A 26,912-nucleotide genomic window follows, 5' to 3' on the forward strand; every position below is an offset into this window, starting at 1 on the left:
ATGCCACTTACACGCTCATTAGCACTTACCCCAGAGGGAACTTTGAAGTGGGGGCATGGCTGGTTAAACATTCGCAACCATCATAGGCCATCATCGTGGCTTTTACAAGAGCCATGTACTGAATAGGTTTTGCTCAGCTCATTTTATGTAATTCACTGACTGAGAGAGAGATAGAGAGAGAGAGAGAGAGAGAGAAGGGTTTGTTGTTCCACGTATTGATAAGTTCATTGGTTGCTACTGGTGTGTGCCCTGACTTGGGATTGAACCCGAAACCTTGGTGTATCAGGACGATGCTCCAACCAACTGAGCTACCCGGCCAGGGCTTCTCTTTCTTTCTTCGTTCATTCTTAACTAAAGTAAATTGGTGTAATAGGGAAACATACCACCCAAACACAAACAGTTTCAGACCAAAACTTTGAGCCTGGGTGTTTTCTCTCTGCTCAAAGGGAAGTGCATGTAGGGGTGAGGGGTTGGGGCGGGGGGGGGGGGGGGGGGGGCTGGGTACACTAATGCCCCACCAAGACTCTCCTGAGCATAATTAGAAAGAGATTTGACGGGCATGGCTGTCTAGCTATGTATCCATCGTCATCTCAACACCATGGCACATGCCCAGATAAAGCCCTCCTGGGTAGTCATGGGAGTAACACCCCAGCTGGGCGCTAGCTGCACCAGGGCTGGCTTCGGAGTCCTGGGGTGGGTGCATTACTCCGGCCCACAGTGCTACAATCCCCGGGGCACTGATGAGGACACAGAAATGCAGAGAGGTCACTGAGCCACAGTGTCTCCTTTCTGGTCAACAAACTCAGTGGCCCGCAGTGCAGGCTTCAGCCAAAATGTAATTTAAATCAAGGGCCTGGTTTTAACAGACAGAACACCCATCTCCTCAACCAAGGTGTTCCCTTTCAAACCAGCCATGCTGAGACACGTCAGTTCAAGCAATTTCAGTGGCAAAAAGAAAAGGAAAGGAAAGGAAAGGGAAGGGAAGGGAAGGGAAGGGAAGGGAAGGGAAGGGAAGGGAAGGGAAAGAGAGAGAGAAGAGAAGAGAAGAGAAGAGAAGAGAAGAGAAGAGAAGAGAAGAGAAGAAAAAAAAGGAAAGGAAAGGAAAGAAAAGAAAAGAAAAGAAAAGAAAAGAAAAGAAAAGAAAAGAAAAGAAAAGAAAAGGAGAAAAGAAAGAAAAGTGTATTTTGATGATTTGGGAAGAGAAAAAAGAATATAGGTATTGGGAAACCATGGTCCTTTAAAAGAGAGAATGTATGGATTATGAAGAAGATAAACGAATTCTCGTTTATGAGTGGGCACTGTTGACCCTATGGTACTAAACTTGATTTATTACCATAATTTTGCATGATGTTGCCATCGGGGAAAACAGGGTAAAGGCCCCGCCTCTGATCCGTCATTTCTTACAACTGCCTGAGACCTGCACTTTCCCCAGAATAACAAGTTTCTTTTAAAAGGAAGTGCGAAACGTGATCTGCAGAGATGAGGTGTTCTTTTATCCAAGAAGCTTCCACGTGTAGTATTATTTCATGAGAACCGTAATCAACCCTCTTTTTTGCTGTTTGGATTTACCCATTTTACAGGAGGGAAAACTAAGCCTCAGAGAGGAAATTTCACTTGTCCAAGGTGACAGAGCTCATGGACCATAGAACGAGGATTTAAAACCGAACTGAAAACTAAGGGAGGCTCAAAAAGGGCTATTTTTATAGTAAACGGTATTATCCTCAGACACACACTGAGCACCTATTAAGCACCAGAAAGGATGTGGCAAAGCTTTGCTAGGTGGTCACTGACCACATTCTGTTAGCCATGTCCAGGCACAAAACGTGGGCAAGCATGAGGCCAAAGATGCACTCGGAGCGGCAACCTGGTGCTGTGGGGAGGAGACCAGGAGACCAAGGAACCCTTCTGTGACTTTGTGAGGTCCCCCTGCCTTCACAAATCCCCTTTAAGAGAACCCCATACACCCCCAAAGCCGGGTGCCTCCATTTCACAGGGGAGGGGAGCAGCTCACGTGGGGTCTTACCCACATGCTATTTCAATGTTCAACAACAACGGTAGGGATTTCTCACAATTCCTTGGGTTCTTCCTTTAAAAATCCAATATTTAAGGTGACCAGTTCCAAAGTGTATAAATGGAGTGATTTCACCAAAACAGAATGACAATCGCTCTGCCTGTCACCAGAGAGAGGTCAAGAGATCTTAGACAACAAGACTCGTTTACAAGTGAAAAGTGAAATCTCCTTAGCCATTTGAACTACCTTGATACATTTCACTCGCTTGATGTTGAAGTACTTCTAATGCCGACCAGCAACACTTTCTTTAGCAATTAATTTTTGTAAATCTAATAAAGTAAATGTATAAATAAAGAAAATTGTAGGTTCTCATAAACTGTTCAAGTGCTATACACATGGAGTCAAACATGGGTTGACCCTTGAAACTTAAAAATCACAAGACGAAAATCAATGACACACTTTAAAAGGAAGCCTTTATACTGTAAATCATCGAGCTGAACATAGGACGCCTTAATAAGCCAAATTAATTTGGAGTCTCTTATTACGCCAGCGGGCTCAGAGGAATAATGCTTCCAGAGTCTGAGCAAAGCAATCATGGGGGACATTTTCCCTTTATACGTTTCGAATGTCTTTGTCTCCTAAATTTGGGGCTTCCGGTCCCTTTTGTACGTTTTCAAAAGAGCCCTGTGCATGCTTAGCAGATGTGTCACAGGAAGCTTGCAGCCTTGAGTACAACACAGTCCAGTAGCCTTGAGCACAGATAACTAAAAGCCACCTGGCATGGGGGTAGCTAGGGATGGCAGCAGAGCGGCTTGCAAGGTCAGACAGTTAAGCTGATTTTCCCTATCATTAGAGCAAGCATTTTTTACAGAAGCAAATAACAGCAGAATTCATTCACAGAACAAAGAACCTTGTATGTCTAGTGGAAATTTCAAACAGCAGATTTTACAAAACAGAGGTTACTGTGCTTCAAAGCCACACGCCCAATCGGCAGTGTTCCAAATACACCATGGTCGCTTAAACGTGAAAGCCCTGAGATTAGCCTCAATTTAACCCAAAATTAATTAATAGTATGGGTGTTCGTTCTACTTCGTTACTTCGAATCCTATTTATCGTCTTACGTGGCCCATTAAAAGGGAGAGGCAGGGTGTTAATGTCCCATCTCAGAGGAGCTATGCACCAGGTTAAAGACCGTGGGACTTGCCCCAAAGGCGTAGCTCAGTGGTTGAGCATCAACCTATGAACCAAGAGGTCAGAGTTCGATTCCTGGTCAGGGCACATACCCAGGTTGCGGGCTCTATCCCTAGTGTGGGGCATGCAGGAGGCAGCCAATCAATTATTCTCTCTCATCATCTCTCCCTCTCCTTTCCTCTCTCTGAAATCAATCTATAATAATAAAAGTGCAATATGCTAATTAGACCAGACGTCCTTCCAGATATGCTAATGAAGCCGCAGTGGCAGGGGCTGAGGCAGAGTGGGCAGGGGCTGATCCCCTTGCACAAATTTTGTGCATCGGGCCTCTAGTGGAAATTAAAATAAAATAAAATAAAATAAAAAAGAACATGGGACCTCAGTACTGGTGCCTGTTGTTTGAGATCTGAGGCCAGGATGTAGCACCTGAGCACCAGATGCTTCTGAAATTATCTAATCAGATACATGCAAGCGTTGTAACTCCAGGTCAACAGCCTTCGCCTGAGATTGGGTTGCAACCTTAAACCCCTGGCATTTCTTTATCCCAGTCTCTCACCAGCAGACCCATGTAGACAGAATGTACACACCTCCATTCCCCAATCTCCTCATCCAACTTGGAGCACTTTCAGACACAGAGCCCACTGAACACGCAGCCATTTCACCTCTGCAGGTGAATACGATTGTGGCCATTTTGCTGATGGGGAAAAAATGAGGGTTAGAGACGCTCATTGGCTTACCTGTCAATATAAATGAAAGACTTGGAGTTTCTCCTGAGACTTGTCCTGTGTCCACATAGCGATCTCAGCGTGCATTCTTCCCCTCTCTCTCAGCTCTCGGGGAATTCTGCCTCAGGTCTCCATCATTCTCAGCACCCTTCCTCCCACACACGCCTTCCTGGGATCCCGCTGTACCTGACACCCTCCTAGTTAGAGCCCTTTACACTTCCTCGGAGCAAGAAAACCAAGAGCTTTAAAATCAAGGGAATAATAGCAGGTCTGGCTGAGGCAATGAAACTTGACAAGGAAAACCAAATGTCAGGAGGAATGATGATGTTATTTAAATTCTCCTAAAGCGAGAAGCAAGTTTATTCATGCCCTTTCTGCCACCACTTTTCACATGGGCTCATCACTTCTTCTTGTGCTTAGAAAATTATGAGAAAAATAACCTGGCTTTAGTTTTATAGGAGGGTGATAAATATCACACTGGACTATGGGTTGTTGATTTGGCAATAAAAAAGGTAATCAATGGTTTTAAGGGCTCAGAATGGTTTTATGTTGACCATTATGAACTGTATTTTATGTGACACTGTATTTCTTTTCCCTGCAGACAGATAACCTTAAAGAACTTAAATGAGGTGAGTGGCAACTTCGTCCCGGGAAACAGAGAAGGGGAATTTTTGTGCGTGAAGGGTCTGGGATGGGCAAGATACTATCTGCTTTAAATACTCAGTTACACTTCATTATCATAGCAGCCAGGCTTAGGGTGTATTTGCATCCCTATCTTAAAGGTGGGAAAGCTACCCTAGCCGCTTTGACTCAGTGGATAGAGCATCGGCCTGTAGGCTGAAGGGTCCCAGGTTTGATTCCGGTCAAGGGCACATGCCCAGGTTGTGGGCTCGATCCCCAGTAGGGGGCATGCAGGAGACAGCCATTCAATGATTCTCTCTCTCATCATTGATATTTCTATCTCCCTCTCCCTTCTCTCTGAAATCAATAAAAATATATTTTAAAATAATAATAATAATAATTAACAATAAAGGTGGGAAAGCTAAAGGCAAAACAAGTTAAGGTCCAGATTTTAAACCCAGATCATACTGGCCAGCATATTCCATGTTTATGGGGCCAATGACGACAACATGCCTAGTTCCCCTGGAAGACTGAGTCTCCACCATGGCTTCCAGTATCCAGTGTTTCAGACATGAAATGTGGGGAACTGTAGTCCACCTTGCTAGGTGTTCTTCACAGGAAAGTCAGGACTGCGAAGTAGGAGAAACACAAGATACAGAGTCACACAAACCTGGGTTTGCATCCTACTTCCCTGAACTCTGGAAAATCTCCCCGCCCCACTCCATCCCCGGTTCTGTTTTCCTGGCCATGAAAGAGGGATAAGTGCACTCAACTTTATAAAGTTGTGCTAAAGTAAAAAAACAGGTGTCCTCAAACTACAGCCTGCGGGCCACATGTGGGTGTTTTTGCCGTTTTGTTTTTTTTTACTTCAAAATAAGATATGTGCAGTGTGCATAGGAATTTGTTCATAGTTTTTTTTTAAACTATAGTCCGGCCCTCCAACAGTCTGAGGGACAGTGAACCGCCCCCCTGTTTAAAAAGTTTGAGGACCCCTGGTTAAAAAAGTGACCGCATATATGACCAGGTGAGCGGTAGAGGCTCAATCAATGGCATGACAGTCAGGTAAGATGGAGATATCTTAGGGCCTCCTTGGATGTTTACTTCCTTATGCCCCCAGAGGAAGGTCCTTAAGAAGAGGGTGGTGAGTCCACCGTGACTGGTGGAAAGTCTCTGTCCAACAATATGAGTGTCCTCACTTCACGCCCACTGGCCTCCTAAGGGACTTGGTGCTTGTCTCATTATGAGCCAGTGCAGAGGTTGGCTTTCCTTCCTTCCTCCCTCTTTCTTCCTTCCTTTCTTCTTTCTTTATTGGCATTATGAGAATGTAAAATCAAAGGTCGAATTTCCAGCCCTAGCTGGTTTGGTTCAGTGGATAGAGCATCCGCCTTCAGACTGAAGAGTCCCATGTTCAATTCTGGTCAAGGGCACATGCCCGGGTTTCAGGCTCGATCCCCAGTGTGGGGCATGCAGGAGACAGACAATCAATGATTCTCTCTCATCATTGATGTTTCTATCTCTCTCTCCCTCGCCCTTCCTCTCTGAAATCAATTTTAAAAAAAATTTTTTAAGTCACATTACCATCTAATCCATAAGGCAATCGTGTCCAGGAGAAAGCATAGAACTGAAGGAGAGGCCAGCCCTGGCTCATTCAGTACTTCACCAGCTCACCCTCTCCTGGGAGTTAACTTCCAGGCGCCACCAGGAAGGAGAAAGTTGGGGGTGGTACCCACACACCCAAAGGGATCCACCCCTTTCTTCCTGTGAGTGAGATTCATGTGTCCCAAGTAGCAGATGGCTGCCACCCACGGTGACCTACAGTCCACAACTCAGTGGTCAGTGTGAAAGGACAAGAGGCCCCAGTCACTAACGAACAAGGACAAGAGAAGGTCAGGCCTGGAGGGCAGGGACCAGGCAGGCCAGTTCGTTCTCCTTGCAGCTTTGGTTGGCATTTTTTTTTTTTTTTTTTTTTGCTAGAAGTTGGTATCATCTAAAAAATCATGCGGCTAGTGGAAAAACGTGTTCTTCCTTCTTATCTTTTGCCAAGATGTTTCCCCGTTGTTTGTCTGGAGCCAGCACCAAGGCCATTTCTTGGTCACAAAAGCTTATCTCATAAGACAAATGTCACACTTGTGTGTGGCCAGTCTTAGAGATCAGATATGACCAACTACCCACCCCAACTCAAGTTCATGTAGCACTTGATAGTTTTCAAACACAGTAGAGACTCATGGTCTCATTTAATTCTCACAAAACCCTAAGAGAAAGAAGCCTTGGAGAGGCCAGAGCCCCCCCAGCTGGCAGAGCCCCTGAGAGCGCCAAGTCCAGTGTGCCCCGACCTAGCACCCTCTGCGTTAGGAAACACAGAGACACCTCTGAGCTCAAACAGAGAGGGGGAAAAAAGGAAGGAGGAAAGAGGGAGGAAGGGGCTTATGGAAAACATTATTTAGCTTGCATATATTTATGTTCAAAAAACAACCCAAAAAGTTAAAGTAGAGAAACTAGAGATGTTTCACTCCACTCTCCTGATCTCATTAAATTTAAATGCAGTGCCCTCCAGCGAAAAGTGGACTGTGCCTCAATTAGATAAAACATCTGTCCCCCCAGCCGGTCGGCTTCTCTGCTGCACTGACAGCTCAGGCACCTCCCCTTTGACCAGCCCGAGAACCACAGCTGCATCCGATTGAGGCTTTGAACTGCCAGGTTCAAAGTCCTGGGGAAGACTCGGTGGGGAGACTTCCAAACCACTCATTAGGACGGCTTCATTACCCTCTTCACTTCGCCTGTAGGCTTGCCTGCATTTGCTGTCCATGATGAAGTGCATGTCCCCTTTCCAGACCCCCTTCCCAGGGCCACCATGGTCTTTGAGACAAAAGAGCTTGTCTGTAGACCAGCTTCAGACAAGACTTCCGGAGCCTCTCTATGCTCTTTGTTGCTAAAGGTTTCTTGTCTGTGAAGCAAATGTGAGTCGAGATACCTGGCCTCCCTAGTCAGCTCAGCCGCAAGGTAACTGTGGGAATCTGGGTGAATGGCTCCCCCTCTCTGTTTTTGTTTATTTTTTTTAAAATATATTTTCCTTGATTACAGAGAGAGAGGGAGAGAGAGAAACATCATTGATGAGAGAGAATCATTAATCAGCTGCCTCCTGCACTCCCCCTACTGGGAATTGAGCCCACAACCCGGACACTTGCCCTGTGAATCAAACTGTGATGCTCAACCGCTGAGCCATGCCAGTCAGGTGGCACCCCATCTTTGTTCCGTATCTGCATGCTGCTGGCTTAAACTTTTCATGGACCTCAGACCCTTTTGAAAATTTCATGAAAGGTATATATAATAAACCTTCCTTTAAAATATGCACAGGTTTATGATGGGAAAAAAATGTAGCTTTTCATTTCAGAAGGTTCATGGGCCCCCTCAGCCATCGAGGACCTCTTCCGTGCCTCAAATTAAGAAGCTGCTGTCTAAATGATGCCTGAGCTGCTCCCCAGCTGCGTGAAGTGCACTTTAGAAAAGTATTCACAATTGCCCAGCCAGTATTGCTCAGTGGTTGAGCATTGACCTATGAACCAGAAGGTCACGGTTCAATTCCTGGTCAGGGCACATGCCCCGGTTGTGGGCTTGATCCCCAGTAAGAGGGAGGGTGTGCAGGAGGCAGCCGATCCATGATTTTCTCTCATCATTGATGTTTCTGTCTCTCTCTCTCTCTCTCTCTCCCATCCTCTCTGAAATCAATAAAAATATACTTTTTTTTAATTTAATAAAGAAAATTATTCACAATTAAGGAGACACTTCAGCAAATACTGTACCTCTTGTGAGGCTCTTTTACTTCTTTCAGAGTAGAACAGGGCCCAAGGATGCAAGTCCAATAACATAGATTTTTATAATGAAAGATGGTCAGGAATTCTACCATTATTATTAAGGAAAGAAAGAGAAAGGAACTGTTTGGGAATGGCTTCCTTGAAAAAGAATAATGTGACTATTTTCATGCTCATTTTTTCAAATATGAAGAAAATTAACGATAGCCTCATCTCTTAAACACAACCTCTGTTATTACTTTGTCATATCTCTTCAAATCCCTCTTTACACACACACATACCCCCACATGGAAATTTTGTCACGAGTCCAGTTTTTATTCTGGACTTTTTATGTAATATTCAGGCATAGTTAGAGTATAATCTTATTCCACACTCTGCGTCAATACTTGCGATACATGGATAATAGCCCAGTAAGTGAATAAGCACCAAAACGTGCTTAATGGTGCCCGCTTAGATGGGCATGTAGATTGCTTCCAGGATTTTTTTGTATCTTTATTGTTGAAAGTATTAGATATAATTCCCCTCTTTCCCCCATTGACCTCTTCTTGCCCGCCCCCGCACATGATCTCACTCACATGCGAAATATAATGAACAAAATACACTGATGAACAACACTAGATCCAGAGACATAGAAGCTGGAACAGACTGTTCCCAGGGTTTTGACGGTGTAACTGAGGACATGCTGAACAGCTTCGTACATGGAACTCGGTACAGATTTTAGGTCCTTTTCTTAGAAAAAGAGTCTCATCCGTGGAATTGCTGGGGTGAGAATAACAGTCTCTCTAAGGCCCTTGAGAGCTATGGTTACATTGCTTTCCAAAGAACCAACGTGATTTTTAGTCCCGTCGGCAGCCTGGATATCTGCCTGCTACATCCCGCGAAGAGGGTACGCTTGGTTTGTGCTCAGTCTTTTGGAGTGTTATTTGTAGGTTTAAAAAATCTCAATACTAACAAAAATGTTGCCCAATTCTACTAACCAATTGCTCTAAAAATACATATTATGACGTTTTCTATCACCAAGAGTCATTCAACTTTTTTTTTTTTTCTTTTCATTTAACACAGGTCCTTGGAGCAGAGAAAGGTAAACTGTTTATGTTTGTTTCCATTCCCTCATCCTGTTGGGCCAAGTGTTGTTTCCATATTTACAGTGTTAGTCACTTGCTGAAAGGACCGTTTGCTTCAGAGCCTGGGATGGATGAGCACGTCGAGGGGGGCGGGGCAGAGAGCAGGAAACATGACCCCAATGGACCCAGGACTTCCTATCTGTCTGTTCAAGAATGCTCTGGTCTAATCGGGGTGATTTAAATTGGGGCTGGGCTCGTGGTCTGCTGATAGGGAGGCACAGGTCACCCCCAGGCAATTTGGGAAGACATTGCTGGCCCCCTGCTCTTGGTCTCTCCCTCTTTGATGTCACCCGTGCACACACACCTACACCCTCATTTGAGTGCATGCACACACACACACACACACACACACACACACACACACACCATTGGGGTCACTGCTGTGGAAGCAGGCAATCCAACACCCGCTCGACAGCTGGCAGGATGCGAAGTAGGTAGTAACCTCATGTCCACCTGTGAAGTGCTGCTCACCATGCACTCAGAATGAAGAATTACGCCCACAGCCAAGGGCTGAGCCTCGCCCAAAGAGTTCACGCAGGAAGCGCAGTCACAAAGCAACAGGGGCCTCCACCGACCGGCTGTGGCTCTGGACGGGCCACCGGCCTCCGTGGCTCTCCAGTGTGCTGTTCCTTATACTGAAGACATTAGGCTTGAGCGAGGCCTAATCTGGGTTTGCAGATTCCCAAGGCCTCTGATGGAGGAGTGGGGGGGTCTGTTGGCGATCTAAAAAAGTTCAAACCCGAAAGGAAATTGAGCCCTTTCCCACACTGAAGCTCAGCATCCTCAGGGGTTGTTGCCGTGGGTTCCATTGATGGTCAATGCAACAGTGCGACTGTGTTCAGCTCACCAGGGGCAGGCGCTCTGGGTGGCTGCTGATGACACAAAGCACTTTTATAGGATGTGCAGCTAGTGGGCCAGCCACTGACTCCAGTCACATTCCAAGCAATCACAGTCCCTCAATCAAAAGTGTCCATTCGGTGATCAACCTTGGACAGAGCACAGAGTCACAACCCCAGTGAAGACCCGGAGGTGTCTGTACGCTTCCTTAGCTTTATGACTGCAGCCGAAATTAAGAGCATTTTATGGGGTTGCATACCAGGGCGGTATTGTGTGCCCTTGGTGCTTCTGATGGCTGATTAAAATCTATTCACGATGAGAAGGAAATAAAAAGCGATATAGCAATGGTCTATGTGATTACTAAATAACTCCAGTTCATCTGGTTGGCAGAACTATTCAAAACTTGACGATTAAGGGGGACATTCTGAGAAAAGGCATGCCTACCCAGCAGGCTAGGAACTACTGGTCTACCCCAGACTCCTGGGGCTTGCCTGCCCTGGCACAGGGGCATGAGAATTTGGGGGTGTGGGCCAGCACTGAGCATCCCCGTGCCCTACATTGCTCAAAACAGTTCTTGAATTTAATCTTTTTTTAAAATATGTTTTTGTTGATTTTCAAGAGAGAGGGAGAGAGGATAGAAACACTGATGAGAGAGAAACATCATCAATTGGCTGCCTCCGGCCCACACCTCACTGGGTATTAGGCCCACAACCCAGGCATGAGCCCTGACCGGGAATCGAACCGGCAACCTTTTGGTACATGGGTCAACACTCAACCACTGAGCCACACCAGCTGGGCTCTTGGATTTCACCTTTTCATTTATGTTTCTATGTAAGTCTTTATTTGAATCAGAATTCCACTTCAGTTCTCTTCCACACCAAACACCTCCCAGCGTACCGTTCTATGTTTTGGGAAATTCAATGATGAGTTCCAGATTCAGTGTTCCCCATAATAGTATCGAAGATTCAGTATTTCCATGTTATAATATAGCCTCAAGGAGAAGCCACTCCCAGGAGCCAGGGTCAGTGTGGAATACATGGGTTGCAGATTAGAGGTTAGAAATTGGATCGCACGAGATTACTGGATGGAATTATAGCAGTTCCAATGGGCCTCAGTTGGTCTCGAGTCATTTTCCTTTTGCATCCTGAAATTATTTGACTCCTCTCTACAGCTCCTCATCACCCGGCGAAGCCGGAATCCTCTCACGGGACCCAAAACCAAAGTGCTCCAGAAGTCCCTCTTGCTGTCGCCAGGTAAGGAGCCAGGAATGCCTGGTTGGGTCCCGGCTTAGGGGTCAGGCGATGTGTTGCGTAGGATAATGACTCGCCAAGACTTCCTGAGAAACGGGAAGGCCTGGGCCTTCGATAAGGAAGTCCGGAGCCACAGCTGTTATCGAAGCTAACAGCGACATCCTTCCCGTGCTTTGTACTTCTCCGGGTGAGGCTAGAGAAGTGTGGCGGACTCAGAGACCTGAGCATTAACTAGATCAGATTAACTGGGACAGATGCTACTAATCCGGGGAGAAAAGTGGGCTTTTCTAACTAGACTCCGTTACTTTTGAATTTCACTTTACAGATGGCCGGGACTTAAAAAGACCATTTTCTGATTAAATGCTTTCCTGATCAGGTTATTATAACAACTGACATCCCAACTAAACAGTTGAGGAAGCAAGGGCTCAGGCTGGAAGACACTGTAAATTAGTGGTGGCTTCCTTAAAACGAAACCCAGGGCCTCCAAACTGTGCTAGAAGGCCCTGCCACCCTGGTCTGACCAGTGGCTTCAGCCTCCGTTCATGCCCCTCACCCACTTTTCCACTCTCCACGGTCACCTACCGCAGGACATCAGCACACACTATTTCTCTGCCTGGACCCCTTCCCTCCATAGCACCCCCCCTCCACTCTCTCCAGACTTGGAAAACTTCTCTCTATTCATCAGACCCCAGCTTAAAGCCACTGAATCCAGGCGACAGTTCTGACCCATTTCCCAGAGGGAAAAAATGAGGCCCAGAGAATCTGAGGCCCTTTCCCATTGAAGTCAAGTCCAGCTTCACGTTCAGCAGCCCGTGATGTCTATACTGACGATCCTAAAACTGCAGCCCATGCATCCTGACTTCCCCAGGGGCCTGTCCAGGGGGAAGATGCTGTCATTGTACCTAGTAGATATTTACAGGGAGTCACCCTGTTTGTGGTGGGGTAGAGCAGTGGTTAGGAGGAGGAATTCACTGGGATCGGGCTGCCTCGCTCCACCACCAGCAAACCACGTGATGCTGGGCAACATCATTCCCCTCGCAGGCGAAGCTGAGAGCAGAGCCAGGCCTGTTGCAAGTGCGTGGTACGTGTGCACTCTCATTGCCATGGCCAGGCCCTGTCCATCAGGGTGTCCGCCACCCCCATGTCCTCCCCTCCCTCACTTTCCTGCCTTGTCCTATCTCACACCTTCAGTAGCTTTGGTCTCGGTCTCTGGCCTGTGGGTGTTAGAACTCTGGCTTCCTAATTCTTGTTAGGCTGTTGTCTATTTAAGGCCCAACCTGGCACAAAATTCTGCCCATAGCACAATATAAATACCCTCTCTTAATGTAATTTTCTAAAAGGAAAATAAAATCCTCATATTGTCGTGAAAAGATAATGAGCTCTCATTGGCACCCAAATCTGTAGCAGCTGTTTGGTGTGGTTTGGCTTCTTTTGTTTCTTTGTTCAATTAGTTGAACAAAGTCTCCTGATTTTTCTTCTTCTATTAACTGGCTTCTTCTGAGCCCCCTTCTCAGACGTTTTCCCAAGCTGACCTCCAAGTGCCGGGATCCCTCAGGGTCCATCTGAGGGCCTGGCTTTTCTCACTAAGAGCCTGAGCAGTGTCAGCCACCCCAGTGTTGCTGTCAACCCTATGCTGGTAATTCCTAAATCTCTATCTTCGGCCACAATCACCCTTCTTAGCTCCAGACCCAACAGGCAGTTTTCCTTAAAAGGTGACAGGCATCTCAAACTCATGATGTTGAAATGATCTCTTTGTTTCTACTTTCATCCCCAAACCAACTGTATCTTCCCACAAACTTCCTCTCCCCGGCAAATGATGCATCCTCTTCCCCATCTTCATTCTCCCATTCCCACCTCCCCAAATTCTATCTCCAAAACATGTCTTAAATCTCTCCATGTCTCCCCATTTTCCCAGCTCCCAACATGGGCCAGCCACCTTCCATCTCACCTGGACTCATGCAGTAGCCACTTAATGATACTTATCATCCCCATGCCTCACCTTCTATCCAGAAGGAACTGCTTTCCGGTCTGTTGCAGAATAAGCCATGTTTCCTTGCCTCCGAGCCTTTGCACCTGCTGTTCCCTCTGCCTGGAACAACACCCTCCCTCCTCACCATCTCCTATTCATCTTTCAGAAGTCAGCTTGGTTAGCACGTCTCCCAGGAAGGCTTTCCTGAGACCCAAAGTGATTTTGTCTGGGTTAAGGCTACCGCAGGGACTCCTGCTGTGCACACACCTGTCCCAGCACTTAGCCCACTTGTGATTATGATACAGTGTCTTCCCTCCACAAATGGAGCGGCTTTAGGGGCTTTAGGGCAGAGGCCACGTCCTACTCATGTTACATTCCTCGAAACATGCCATGTGCCCAGTAGGTACTCAACGCACCTTTTTCTTTTCTTTCTTTCTTTTTTCTTTCTTTCTTCTTCTTTCTTTCTTTCTTTTTAACTTTTTTTTTTTTTAATCCTCACCGGAGGATATTTTTCTACTGGTTTTTAGAGAGAGTGGAAGAGAGAGGGAAAGACAGAAACTTCAATGTGAGAACAACACATCGATTGGTTGCCTCGTGCACGAGCCCTGACCAGGGCCCAGGTCAGGGAAGAGCCTGCAACTGAGATACCTGCCCTTGACCAGAATCAAACCCGGAACCCTTCGGTCCACAGGCTGATGCTCTATTCACTGAGCCAAACCGGCTAGGGCTCAACACACATTTTAAAAGTGAAAGAATCATTATTTTTATTTTATTTGTGTTTGCTTCTTTTGGTATGTTTGTTTGTTTTTGCTTCAGTCCTTACAAACTCAGTACTTGAGACCTAAAATATCCTCAGAGGATGTCCCTAGTCTCTCAACATTTCTTTTTAAAAATCCTATGAAGTTAGGGCAGACATTTTGCTACCGATGACTTTCCGCCCAGACATTTATTAAGGTCGTACACTGGCTCCTGGTAAAGGAATCTGGTGTTAACAGAGTCCAAGTCTTGGATGTCAGGAGAAGTCTGACCGGGGACTGCAACACAGCATGGTGGTTAAATACTCTGCGAGCATTTTTATCCACAAAGCAAGGCTCCCCTAGGATGGCAAAAACCAGGTGTGCCCTCGGTTGATTTCAGGGGTGCTAGGAAAGGGCTAGATTTCATTTAATTGGCCCGGAGGCTTCAGAAATAGCGCTCTTTTGGTATGGAGCATGCCCCATGTAATTAGATTTAACTGTGGTAGCACCTAGCGCTTATAATGATGGCGCTGGCCACAATACAAAGTGAACCAGAAAACTGAGCTAAGTGTTAAGTAAAGCTAAACATTAAGTAAAGTGCTAACTAGAGCCATTGGTGAACAGTCTTGGTAACATCGTTATTATTGTGTTTATTGGTTTCTCCATGGGTTTCTCCATTGTCTTTTATCACATATTTTTATAATCCCTTTTCCTTTATGGACTTTCTTACAATAATTCACACAGTTTTCTCAGCTAGCTCACATTTCAAGGAAGACTAAATTGCTTTCTGTGCTCTCCCTCCATTGGGAAATAATTACTATGGAATAGGAGCCCGGCCAGCCACATGCCATTCTCTATAGTGGCTGTGGTCAGAAGGCAAGTCTAAGTTCGAGTCTTCAAAAAGTAAAGAATCATAATTGTGCTCATTGAAGTGACATGAAAAGAACTCATATGGGTCTATTTGTTCCATATCTAATGTTTCTAACATTTTCTTCAGTTCTTCGTTCATGATGAGCAACCACAGTATGCAAAGCAGAGGTAAGAGCACTTGACCTAGGAATCATAAAACAGACGGGTAAGTCCTCTCACACCAATATTCCTGCTCCGTGACTTTGCTCTGTGACCCTCAGACTTGCTGAGCGGATGTGGATCAAGGGCATTAGGTTGTTTTCATTGACAGGTAGCATTCCATTGGGTGAATATAACAATTTTCATCTATAATTAAATAAGATCACTTAGGTTGTTTGCATTTTCCTCTCTTATGAGCATTATGATGTTATAAACAATATTGTGGGTGTCTTCCCACATACATAATATGTACATTTTCCCCATGTCCATACTCTAAGTTCTCTCTCTAAGCGTAAAATGTGTAGGTCTTAGGATATGCCTTTCTTCACTTGTACATGGTGGATTTTTCAAAGTAGATGTATCCTGCAGTCTCACCAACAGCTTATGAGTCCCTGGTGTGTCCCATCCTCTCTAACAGTTGTTTTTGAGTTTTTGCCAATCTATTGGGTGTAAAACAGATTTCTCTTTAGAGAATCTGAGAAATGGAGAAAATAACACTGACCTCACTTACTTATTGATTGTAAAGATAAAAATCGAAAGGATAACATTTCTGTGGTAAGATCTGAAGTAGCATCCTATATAATAAAAGCATAGTATGCAAATTGTCCCCTCAGCCGGGAGTTTGTGTGGGAGTTTGACCAGGGGGTGGGGCCAGCAGGGAGAGGGAGGGAGCTCCTGGCCAGCGGCAGTGGTGGTGGCAGGTGACCAGGGGAAGGGAGGGAAGCCCCAGCCAGCAGCCGCTAGGGACCCTACCAGTGCACGAATTTCGTGCATTGGGCCTCTAGTATTTAATGATTACTGAGGGTGATGGGTTTTGACATTAATATTATTTTGCCCAAACTAGATGTCATTTTTTTTTTCTTCTCCCTAAATGCCTGGGAGATGTGTGTTTAGGTGTAATCTTGCAGTCTCGCTCTCTGTTGAGCCATAAAAAACGAGCTTAGGGCTGGAGAAAGCAGTTGCCAAGCAATACCATGGGAAGGCTAAGCACTGTACTGACCATGGTCCTAATTCTTCCTCTCTCCCTACAGTAGGGTCAGCTTCAGCAAGTTCATGCTTGGAACTTCACCCTCCCCCACCCATAAAATTTAAATAATAGTGTTAACTCACAGGGTTAATACACACACACACACACACACACACACACAGCCCTCTGCTAGACACATTTTAATATTTCTCCTTTTTTTTTCTTTATTCCCTTTCCTTCTCCAGGGATTCCCTACCCAATTGATTCCATTAGACCAAGAGTTTCCTCCCTAGCCTCCATCATGTCCTTCTCTCTCTTCTGCCCTCTGCCATCTGGGTCTTATATTGGAAAGCCAATCTGGAAACTCATTCCTCCTGATGTACACACGGCTAATAAGAGTTTCCCAAGGGAGGACTATTTTTTAAAGGAAGGTGGCTAAAGGGGGCAGCGATTTACCGCATGGGCTCAACCCCTTGGAATCAAATGACAGTGGTGCTGGAGGCCAGATGGCGGTGTAAGAAGATGATAAGGCTGGGTATCCGGGTGGAAGGTCCAGGGGCTGAACAGGCCCAGAAAGGGCATTACTTATAAGGTTTTGAGAATATGTTGCAAGGATGGGGAAGCAGAATCATAGCTTAAAGAGGAATCCAGAGTCTTAAGTTGAAAGGCAAAATCTTGCACAAATAAAAAATAGAGAATGTTGAAGAATGGAACAGTAGTTAGTGGAGCGGGTGGCCTTCGCAGACCTGAGTCCAGTCAAGCACCCCAGGGTTGAACATAGATCATTTGTACTGGGCTCTTGTAGCTTGTTCTCCATGCCTCTCACAGGAAACAAGGTTGTTTAAAGAAACAGCCTGGCATGAACAGGGGAAATGTTTTGGCCTCCAGCACCTTCAAACACTATTAATTCCTCTTTCAGTTAACAAATATCCACCAAGCATATGATTGATACCCAACATTGGGCTGGGCCCTAAAAATGCGAGAGAGATAGCCCGATCCTTTAACTAACCAGTGTTTAAGCAGCTGCCATGCCCCTCCATCAACTTACTGAGCCATGGTCGTTCTACTGGGTAAAAGTTCGCCTCTGAATCACAGTGCTGGTAGGAATTAGGTGCACAGAGAACAGCACGCAATCCTTGCTCTACCAGAGTTCTCAGTCCCGTGGGCTCTCTACAGCTCACGGGTTTAATTTGAGTGCCTCAGGTGAGGGGGGCAGTCCTCTTCCTGCAGAATGGTGAAATCTACATCTGAATCCATGGAGACACTGTCATCTTTATTTCACAAGTGAGAAAAGGTTGTAGAAATGTTCAGTTATTCTTGATAGCTCAGTCGCTACTTCATAAACAGCCTTGGCTCAGTTCTCTGATACATGAATTCAAGCCAAGCTATTAGAAGCCCATGCAGATGAATCTCAGGACAAAAAATAATAATAATTTCGCTATTAGAAGAGGATCGATTGGTTTGGTTATATTCCAAAATAGTAGTTACTCTCTGAGTTTGGGATTGTGGGTGACTTGCTTTCTTTTTGTTTTTAGTTTTTGTCCATTAACATTTTCTCTTTTTTTTAATATATTTTTATTGATTTCAGAGAGGAAGGAGAGGGAGAGGGAGAAGGAGAGGGAGAGGGAGATAGAAACATCAATGATGATAGAGAATCATTGATGGGATGCCTCCTGCACAACCCCACACTGGGGATCAAGCCCACAACCTGGGCCTGTGCCCTGACTGGGAATGGAACCATGACCTCCTGGTTCATAGGTCAACGCTCAACCACTGAGCCACACTGGCCGGGCAACGTTTTCTTTTTCTGTCTGCATTTTTTATTATTTAAACTATGCAGCTTTTTCCTTCTAAGATGCTTTTAAATTGTATGTAAATTTGCTAATAAATATGTATGGACACTAGGTTAAAATAAAATGCTTTTATTATAAGTTACAAAAGAAAGGTCTAGAGCTGTGTGCTCCCAATCATGTTAACATTAGCAGTAGCATTTATTGAGTTACTAATATGGGTCAGGCACAGTGCTAAGAGCTTCATATACATAAGAATTTTGAAATATTAGTGTTTATTGAGAACAGTATGAATTTGCAACCCATATCATTTTTATTCAAACTCCATTGATCACCTACACAGTGTCCTCCCCAATGTTCTTCCATTTACCCTGACTCAACCTCTTTATTTCTGTGACCCTCCATTCCCCAAGTGGGAGAGTCCTATGCCATGGGGGTATAAAACACAAATGCAGTGTTTTAGGTAAAGAAAACTTTTCAGAGATTAGTTATATGATTTTAGAACAAAACCAATTAAACAGTTATAGTGGATTATAAGCTCCAAATTTTATTTATTCATTTTATTATTTAAACTATGCAGCTTTTTCCTGCATAGACCCCACCTTCAGGGAGAAATTGCACGGCCAAGTGGTTTTCTTGCTTGTTTTATTTTGTTTAACTCGTGCTCTGAATAGACTACAAATGCATTTAGCTGCTTCCCAACACTGTTCTTCAAGTAGGATTTTTTAAATATTCAAGCAAAGCACTCAGAGTTGAAATATAATAAATCAGTTGCCACAATATAATGAAAAATTCATAATCACAGAAGACTATTGTGTACGCTACACAACTGATAGGAAATGCTAATGATTGTTATTTTCTTCTCTCGAGTATGTTCTTATTGTTTCAATCCATGTTGAAAGGATAGTTGTGGCTCGTCCAGTAATAAGCCTCTATTCTTGTTTCTCTACATTTTAAATACATTTTTAAAGTCTTTTTTTAATGTTATAGCTCTTTTAGCTTTCTCTTGCTTAGGATTCGGCTTGCATATAATTCTCCATCCTCTCATTAGTGAGCTCTCTGTGTCATTACATTTTAAATGTGAAATTAGCCCATAACTGGAATGTTTAAACCAATCTGCATCAAATTTTGTTTTCTGGGGATTTTTTAAAACAATTTTAAATGTTTTTCTATTACAGTTTACATTTAATATTATTTTGTATAGTGTCAGGTGCATCACATAAAGTTTTGCATCTGATTTTTAAATGCTAAGTTTATACCTTTGATATTTATTGTGATTATTAATATTTTAAAATTTGTTTTTATATTATTTTGTGCCTCCTATTTGCCCTCTTTTCACTGCTTTTCATTTCTTTTCCTGCCAGATATTGGATTCATCTCTTCCTTATGCCCCTCTCTCTTTCTTGGAAGTTATCCTATTCTTCCATTGGTTTTAACAACTATATATATAAAAAAGCCTAAGTGACCATTATGACGGAATGACTGGAATGACCGATCAACCAGTCACTATGATCCACATTGACCACCAGGGGGCAGACGCTTAATGCAGGAGCTGCCCCCTGGTGGTCAGTGTGCTCCCACAGGGGGAGCGCAGCTCAGCCAGAAGCCGGGCTCATGGCTGGCGAGCGCAGCTGCCGCAGTATCGGGAGCCTCTCCCCATTCTGGGCTAGGATGAGTGTGAGCGGTGCAGTGCCCCACCCCGGCTCAGGCTCAGGCTCCTCCCTGGCTGCCTGTAGCTTGGCGCACTGCTACACCCTGGCCTGTGGAGATCCGGGCCTAAACCAGCAGTCGGACATCCCCCGAGGGCCCCAGATTGCAAGAGGGTGCAGGCCAGGCTGAGGGACCCTCCCCCACCCCGCCATGCACGAATCTGTGCACCGGGCCTCTAGTTTTAAATAAAAGCATGACTGGATTTTAAAACTCTAAAGTTTACATCCTCTTTCCAAATAATACAGAAAATTTTTTAAATAAAATGTTAAAAGGAGAAATATCTTTAGCATTATTCCTATTTTCAAGGCCTTAAACTGTGGGTAAAATTAACGTACTGTGATGAATGTAATTTAAACTTTAAGTGGTCAAACAGTCCCTTACAACAAACAGTTTAATGCACACAATTCCCTATAACAAACATTCTTAGGCTCAATGTAAAAAGCCACAATCCTTGCAACCATAAACTAGAACACCCGATGTCTCAGACATACTTTTTGTTCTTAATAATCCCAGAAAGAATTCAGCTCTTTGATGAGCAGAAGCAGACTAAATGCACATGAAACCTAACTTTCGGTAACTGGCATATAAATATTCCCTAATGTTTGAGTTAGTATTTTGCCTCAAAAATTTGCTGTGTCAAAAGTATCCTATTCTTAAATGGTGATGGAAGGACACTTAACTTGGGATGGTGAACACACAATTCAATATACAGATGATATATTATGAATTGTACACTTGAAACCTATATAATTTTATTAACCAGTCATCCCAATAAACTCAATTAAAATTTTAATTTAAAAAAGTATTCTATTCTTTCAAAGTTCTTGTCAAGCTACTAACCAAGACTGTAACTTTGGTTATATTTTCTAGACTGGATTAAGACTATATTAGCTTGTAACTCTGCCTTCACACTAATTACCGCTCTTCCATTTTATTTGCTACTAAAGGCCCAGTGCACAGATTCGTGCACTGGTGGGGTCCCTCGGCCTGGCCTGCACCCTCTCACAATCCAGAACCCTTCCAGGAATCTTGGATAGCCAGTTTTGGCCCTATCCCCGCAGGCCCGATTCAGACAGGAGGGAGCCCGATCCTATGTGTTAAGCGTCTGTCCCCTGGTGGTCAGTGCGCGTCATATTGACCAGTTGACCAGTGGTTCGGTTGCTTAGGCTTTTATATATATAGATTATTGTCCAGTATTTTATTTCCATATTGTTTTTCTACTCTCAAGGCTTTATGAATTTTTTAGTTATTTCTTGCTTGAAATTACTAAATTATTTACAAATCTTGTATTTACTATTCTTCATAATACCTCACTCCTGGCTTATAGCCTTAATTTCTTCAAATTCATATTTTTATTATTATTTACTGAAATGAAATGATAAGCTATGAAAATATGTTATTTTCATCCAAGAATATAGAGAAAATACCACATCAAAACTTGACAAGTGCCCTGGCTGGGTGGCTCAGTTGGTTGGAGCATTGTCCCACACACTAAAAGGTGGTGGATTCAATTCTCAGTCAGGGCACATACCCAAGCTGTGGGTTCAGTCCTCTGGTCAGGGTGAGTATGGGAGGCAACCGATTGATGTTTCTCTCTCCCTCTAAAAATCAATCAAATTAAAAAGAAAACTTGACAAGTGGTAGTATCTTAAAGCTAAGGTACCAGTTGAAAGCAAAACCTTTTCAAGGAATTTTTTAAACACCTTAAAATTGATTGTTCTGTCTTCTTTTAAAATATATATATATATATATATACCCAGACATGATTTTATAGCTTCATACATTAGTCACTTGGAAAATAATGATTCATAGACCTGAGCAGAACTTTTCAATGTTAACATACTTCATTATGAAATAGTTTAAAATCACTACCTACTACCACCAATCTCAAGAGAAAAGTCTTTTCAGATTATGTTATGTCAAGATAGCAGCTGCAGGTTTTTCCAAATTCCAACCTGTATTTCAAAACTCTAAATTTATAGTTGGCAGCAAATACTGCAATTGTTTTCCATGAATTAACTGGCTCACCTTGTTAATTTCTAATAAAATATCTGCCAAATGCCCGAGTCTGAATACCCACAGTTTGTTATTCTTTCTTTCAGGTTAAAAAACTAAATAAAAGTGAGATTCCATTAAGACAAAATGTCATTCTTCAAGTTTAAAAAAAATAGTGTTGCCTGAGTTGAGAATAAGCTAGGCTTGTTTAAGAAACTGAATAAAGTTCATTATGGCCAGAAAAGAACAGATGATGGGGGGTAGGTGGGTGGGTGGATGGGTGGATGGGTGGATGGATGGATGGATGGATGGATGGATGGAACAATGGATGGGGGAATGGATGGATGGATGGTGTACGGGTGGATGGAAGGAAGTAAGGAAGGAACAATGGATGGGGGAATAGATGGATGGATGGTGTACAGGTGGATGGAAGGAAGGAAGGAACAATGGATGGGGGGATGGAGGAAGGGATGGGGGATGGAGAAATCAGAAGAAAAAGATTATTGAGTGTCTCACTGACAGATGTCAAACATCTGGGTGTTCTTCCATGTGTAAAGGAAACCATGGAAGGATTTTTACCAAGGCGGGTAGCAAAGTCAGAATCACATTTTTTAAAGATTATTCTGACTGCCTTAGAGAGGAAGGGGCAAAAGCTGAAGCCAAAGAATCCAGGGAAGAGTGCCATCTAGAGTGAGGCCACGGTGGTGTAGACTAAGATTGCCCCAGAGTGAGATGATGGTGGTGTAGACCAAGGTTGCCCCAGAGTGAGATGATGGTGGTGTAGACCAAGGTTGCCCCAGAGTGAGATGATGGTGGTGTAGACCAAGGTTGCCCCAGACACAGAGAGGAGTGGCAGGCTCCATCCAGCTCCTTGTTGGAGGGAGGCAATATGACACTAACAAAATCGCACTTAAATGTGCATTTACTTTTCCCAGATCGTAAAGAAAGCACGCAGTCCCATCCTCCTCAGAGATGTCAGGCTCCAGCCAGCTGCGGCCCTCGGGAAGATGCTCTTCACTATAAAAACATGAGCTGGAGGAAGCCTTTCCCCACAAGGTCTGATGAAGAGGTAGACACCTCTCTGCATTGTCTCTCTAGATAAACTTGGCGTCTGAATAGAGCTCTACTGAACGTTGCCTCAGAGGGGTATCACGATGGACTTTAACTTTTTTTCAATATTATTGGGTTCTAACATGTTAAAGAGTTTTGCTGTATAACATTTCATATTGCTCTTCCACCAGATTCTTTAATTTCTATACAGTTGTGCTCCCTATTCACGGGGGATGTTTCAAGCCCCCTGGTGGATGCCTGAAACCACAGACAGTACTGAACCCTGTACTTACTATGTAGTTTCCCACACGTACATATGGACATACTTATGGTGAAGCTTAACTATAAATTAGGTAGTCACGGATTAACAACAACTAATAATAAAATAGAACAATTATAACAATATACTGTAATAAAAAGTAAAGGACTTTATTCCAAAGGACACTTGCAATAAGAGATGAGTTTGATCCCAGTCTTGATGGAAGAGAATGACAGACCAAGTAGGAGGAGAGGTGAGAAGTAGGAGGGATTCCAGGCAGGAGTGCCAACTCATGCCAAGTCCTGAAGCCATGTGTCCACAGAATGGCAAGCACATCCGGCTGGCCAAACCCCTGTGCCAGGCCTGGGATGGCAGGAAGCAAGGGCATGGAGTTAGGGGGGAGCTGGCTCACACATGCCCATCATTGGGAAGATCCATCTGTGGGAGGACCAGAGACTCAGACTGAGCGACCAAGTACTTGTCAACCAGGTGACAGGCGTTGACTTCCTGAGCCCCTCCCCTGCCTGGCATGCCCACCTGTCAGGGTTGCTGCAGGGATGGATTGGGACAATGGATGAGGAGGGGTTTTCAATGTGCTGGTGATCCTTGAGAACTGCAGGTCCATGGAGCATCTCTCTGACTGCCCCGTCTTCTCTCTGTCATGATGGATTTTATAATCCATAGAAATCAGTTGGTATAAATAAGGGAGCACGGCACATGGTAAAAGCCAGGCAGACTAGGGTTCAAATTGCAGATCCAATGCATGTGGCTATAGGCAAGTGGCCTAAAGATGCTCCCTTCTACACCTGTCCTGCCCTCCCCTCCCATGATGACTAGGGCAGCCTAGACTCCACAAACATTAGCCATCCCATCTCAGTAAGCTCCAGCAGGTAGAGAGCATGAGGGTTTAGTACCCATTCTGAGCCTGGTGCACAGGGCCTTTCATGTAGACGGGGTGGAGTTTCAGGTTACTCCGTCACGCCAATTTCACAATTCCTCAGCTGCAGTTACTTCTTCTGCATCCAGATTCAGGGACAGAACTTTTGTGCCACATCTCTGCTGTCGATCAAACTGTGATTTGGCACTGGGGGAACAAAAGAACATTTTCATTAATTAACCATCAGGGCTTCCCCTTAACCCTAAGATGGTCATCATTTCACCTGTCCTGCAGGAGGCCCAGCACAGCGAATGGTACGTTGGAGAGTACAGTCGCCAGGAGGTGGAAGAGGCCTTGATGAAGGAGAACAAGGTAAGGCTTCGACGGGCCCATCAGCTTACGGTTTTCTGCCCACAGGACATAGCAAGCAGTGGACTTCGAGGGAGTGGTTCTTGCCTCCACCTTGCATTTCTCAGTGCTGGCAGTTACCACAAACTTAGTAAACTAAGACAGATGTATTCTCTTACAGTTTTGGAGGTCGAATTCCTACATGGGTCTCCCTGGACTAAAATTAAGGTGTAGGGCTGTGTTCCTTCTGGAGGTTCCTTCTGGAGTCCATTTCCTTGCCTTTCCCAGATTCCAGGGGCTGCCAGCCAGCCTTGACTTGTGCCCCCACCCCCCATGTCTGACTCTTACACCCCTGCTTCCCTCCTACAAGGATTCTTCTGATTACATTGAAACCCCCCCCCCCCCAGATAATCCAGGATGATTTCCCATCTCAAGACCCTTAATCACAACTGCAAATCCCTTTTTCCATGTAAAGGTGACATATTCCAAGATCCTGGAAGTTAGGACATGGACATCTTGTGTGTAGGGGCATTATTCTGTTTTCCATAGCAACTTAATGTAAATTTATCTTAATTTTATAATATCAATACCGAGAGAGCTAGGTTTTATTAAAATTCATTGGGGTCCTATCACTAATGAACTCACCCACTAATGAACACATTCATTTTTTAAAATATTATTGATTGATTGATTGATTGGTTTGAGAGAGAAGAAGGGTTCATTGTGACAAACTCATTGTACAGTTTAAGATAATAAACCCAGAAATTGGTCACACATCTTGGCCCCCTCTTCCTTTCTGATCTTTGGCCATGTTCTGTACTTGAGTCTTAAGGCTTAAATTACAGCCGAATGTTTTAGGCAAAAGAAATTCCAGAAAATTTCTCAATGCCACTCAATGTTCTCAGAGGCTGGAATATTTAAAGAGCAAGTTTTCCATTGATAAGTTATGATGATTTAGGAGATTCACTTAAGCTACTGGATCCTAATTTCCTCACCTGTAAAATGGGGATAAAACACCTCCTCAAATTTTAAGTAAAGATCAAATAAAATAATGTGTGTAGAGTGCTTGATATCTTGAGGGAAATTCTCAATAAACCTAAGCTGTCAGCATCATTAGAATGTCACCATAGTTTTATTTATAAATTTAACATTTTTAAGTATTATTCTAGAGCAGCAATTTTCAACCCCGGTATGCCACAAGAATTTTTAAAACATGCAATACCTGACAATTTAGTCAGGGGCCTTGACCTCTTTTCCCTTAGTCAAATTTAAAAAATGACAACAGTCAGCAGAACAACAGCTGTCTGGTGTGAACGAATACCTTTTTTTTTTTTTGTCAGATCAGCCAAAAATATATATTTTTTGGTGTGCCGCAGAATTGTAGCAATTAGTTTATGTGTGCTATGAGATGAAAATCGCTGTTATATCATAAGCATTATATAAATCTATATATTATAAATATTAATTGCGTGTAACATACGCTATAATCACATGTAAATATACAGCTATTAGTCAAGAAAGATATAACTACATATAACAACTATTATAAATTATACCTAATACGTCATTGTATAGGTCATTTATAATAATCTATGAAATTACAGTCAGATTTCTCATCATGTAAGTGACGTCCCGTGACCACAGGACTGATCCGTGTAGGCAGGAGTGATCACCTCCAGGAGGCCTGCTCCATTCCTTAGCCTCTCCGCCCGGCCCTTCCCCCTGAGCCTTTCCCGAGGGAGCGCCTGATGATTGCTGACCCACGGCAGGTGCCCTTCTCAGCCCTCAGACCATCCCACACCGTGACCCTCGCTGTCTACAGCCTTGGCTTCTGCAACAAGCCCCTGGGCTTCCTTCCCGCTCTGGGACATTGTCTTGGAGCCCTTTCCTGCCCCCTCCTGCCCTCCCTGCTCTTGCCTTCCCCTCATGCCAGGCTACATTTTCTCCCCCTTCTTACAGCCTCTACACTCACTCTGACCTCAATGACCTTGAAGCTCCACATCCCTTTTGGGGACCCTAATCCCTCCATTGACATCTCCCAGAGCCAGGCGGGGCCTTTGGGAGGTGGTGGCAGCCTGAGGAGTGACAGCAGGTAAGCCACAGGCAGGCAGCTGAGGATGGAGGCAGGTGCTGAGGAGGTGGGGGTGCTGGAAGATCTGGGAGAAGGGGTGTCATCCGACTGGTTGACTTTTCAGAAAATAACAAGAACCCTAATACCTACTGTCACCCCATAACCACTGAGTCCATCTGAGTCAAGAGCTAGTTGACCCAAAACTAAAGCCGTCGGGGAATCTGGAGGCCAGGCATCGCCGTTTCCACGTGGCGAGGGTGGGACGCGGGCAGCCTGAGGGGTAATGGCTCCTCCTCTCCTTCAGGACGGCACGTTCCTGGTCCGAGACTGCTCGGCGAAGTCCCGCACAGAACCCTACGTGCTGGTGGTGTTTCATGGGAACAGAGTCTACAACGTGAAAATCCGCTTCCTGGAGAGGAATCGGCAGTTTGCTCTGGGGACGGGACTCCGAGGAGACGAAGTGGGTATAACTAATGGCTCCCCTTTTCTGCACTAAAAGGAAA

At 44.5% G+C, this 26,912-nt stretch overlaps 1 protein-coding gene across 1 annotated transcript in view; it reads left to right on the forward strand.

Moving 5' to 3' along the window:
- CLNK (cytokine dependent hematopoietic cell linker) overlaps positions 1 to 26,912 on the forward strand; it is a 68,926-nt gene that overhangs the window by 34,308 nt on the left and 7,706 nt on the right. The window contains exons 10-16 of the mRNA XM_054722411.1: positions 4,529 to 4,556; positions 9,420 to 9,438; positions 11,490 to 11,571; positions 15,272 to 15,312; positions 22,740 to 22,873; positions 24,285 to 24,362; positions 26,714 to 26,869. Of these exons, the coding sequence (XP_054578386.1) occupies positions 4,529 to 4,556; positions 9,420 to 9,438; positions 11,490 to 11,571; positions 15,272 to 15,312; positions 22,740 to 22,873; positions 24,285 to 24,362; positions 26,714 to 26,869 (538 nt within the window). The remainder of the gene's footprint in view (positions 1 to 4,528; positions 4,557 to 9,419; positions 9,439 to 11,489; positions 11,572 to 15,271; positions 15,313 to 22,739; positions 22,874 to 24,284; positions 24,363 to 26,713; positions 26,870 to 26,912) is intronic.

This window comes from Eptesicus fuscus, chromosome 2 (genome assembly GCF_027574615.1).
Source record: "Eptesicus fuscus isolate TK198812 chromosome 2, DD_ASM_mEF_20220401, whole genome shotgun sequence".
NCBI lineage: Eukaryota > Metazoa > Chordata > Mammalia > Chiroptera > Vespertilionidae > Eptesicus > Eptesicus fuscus.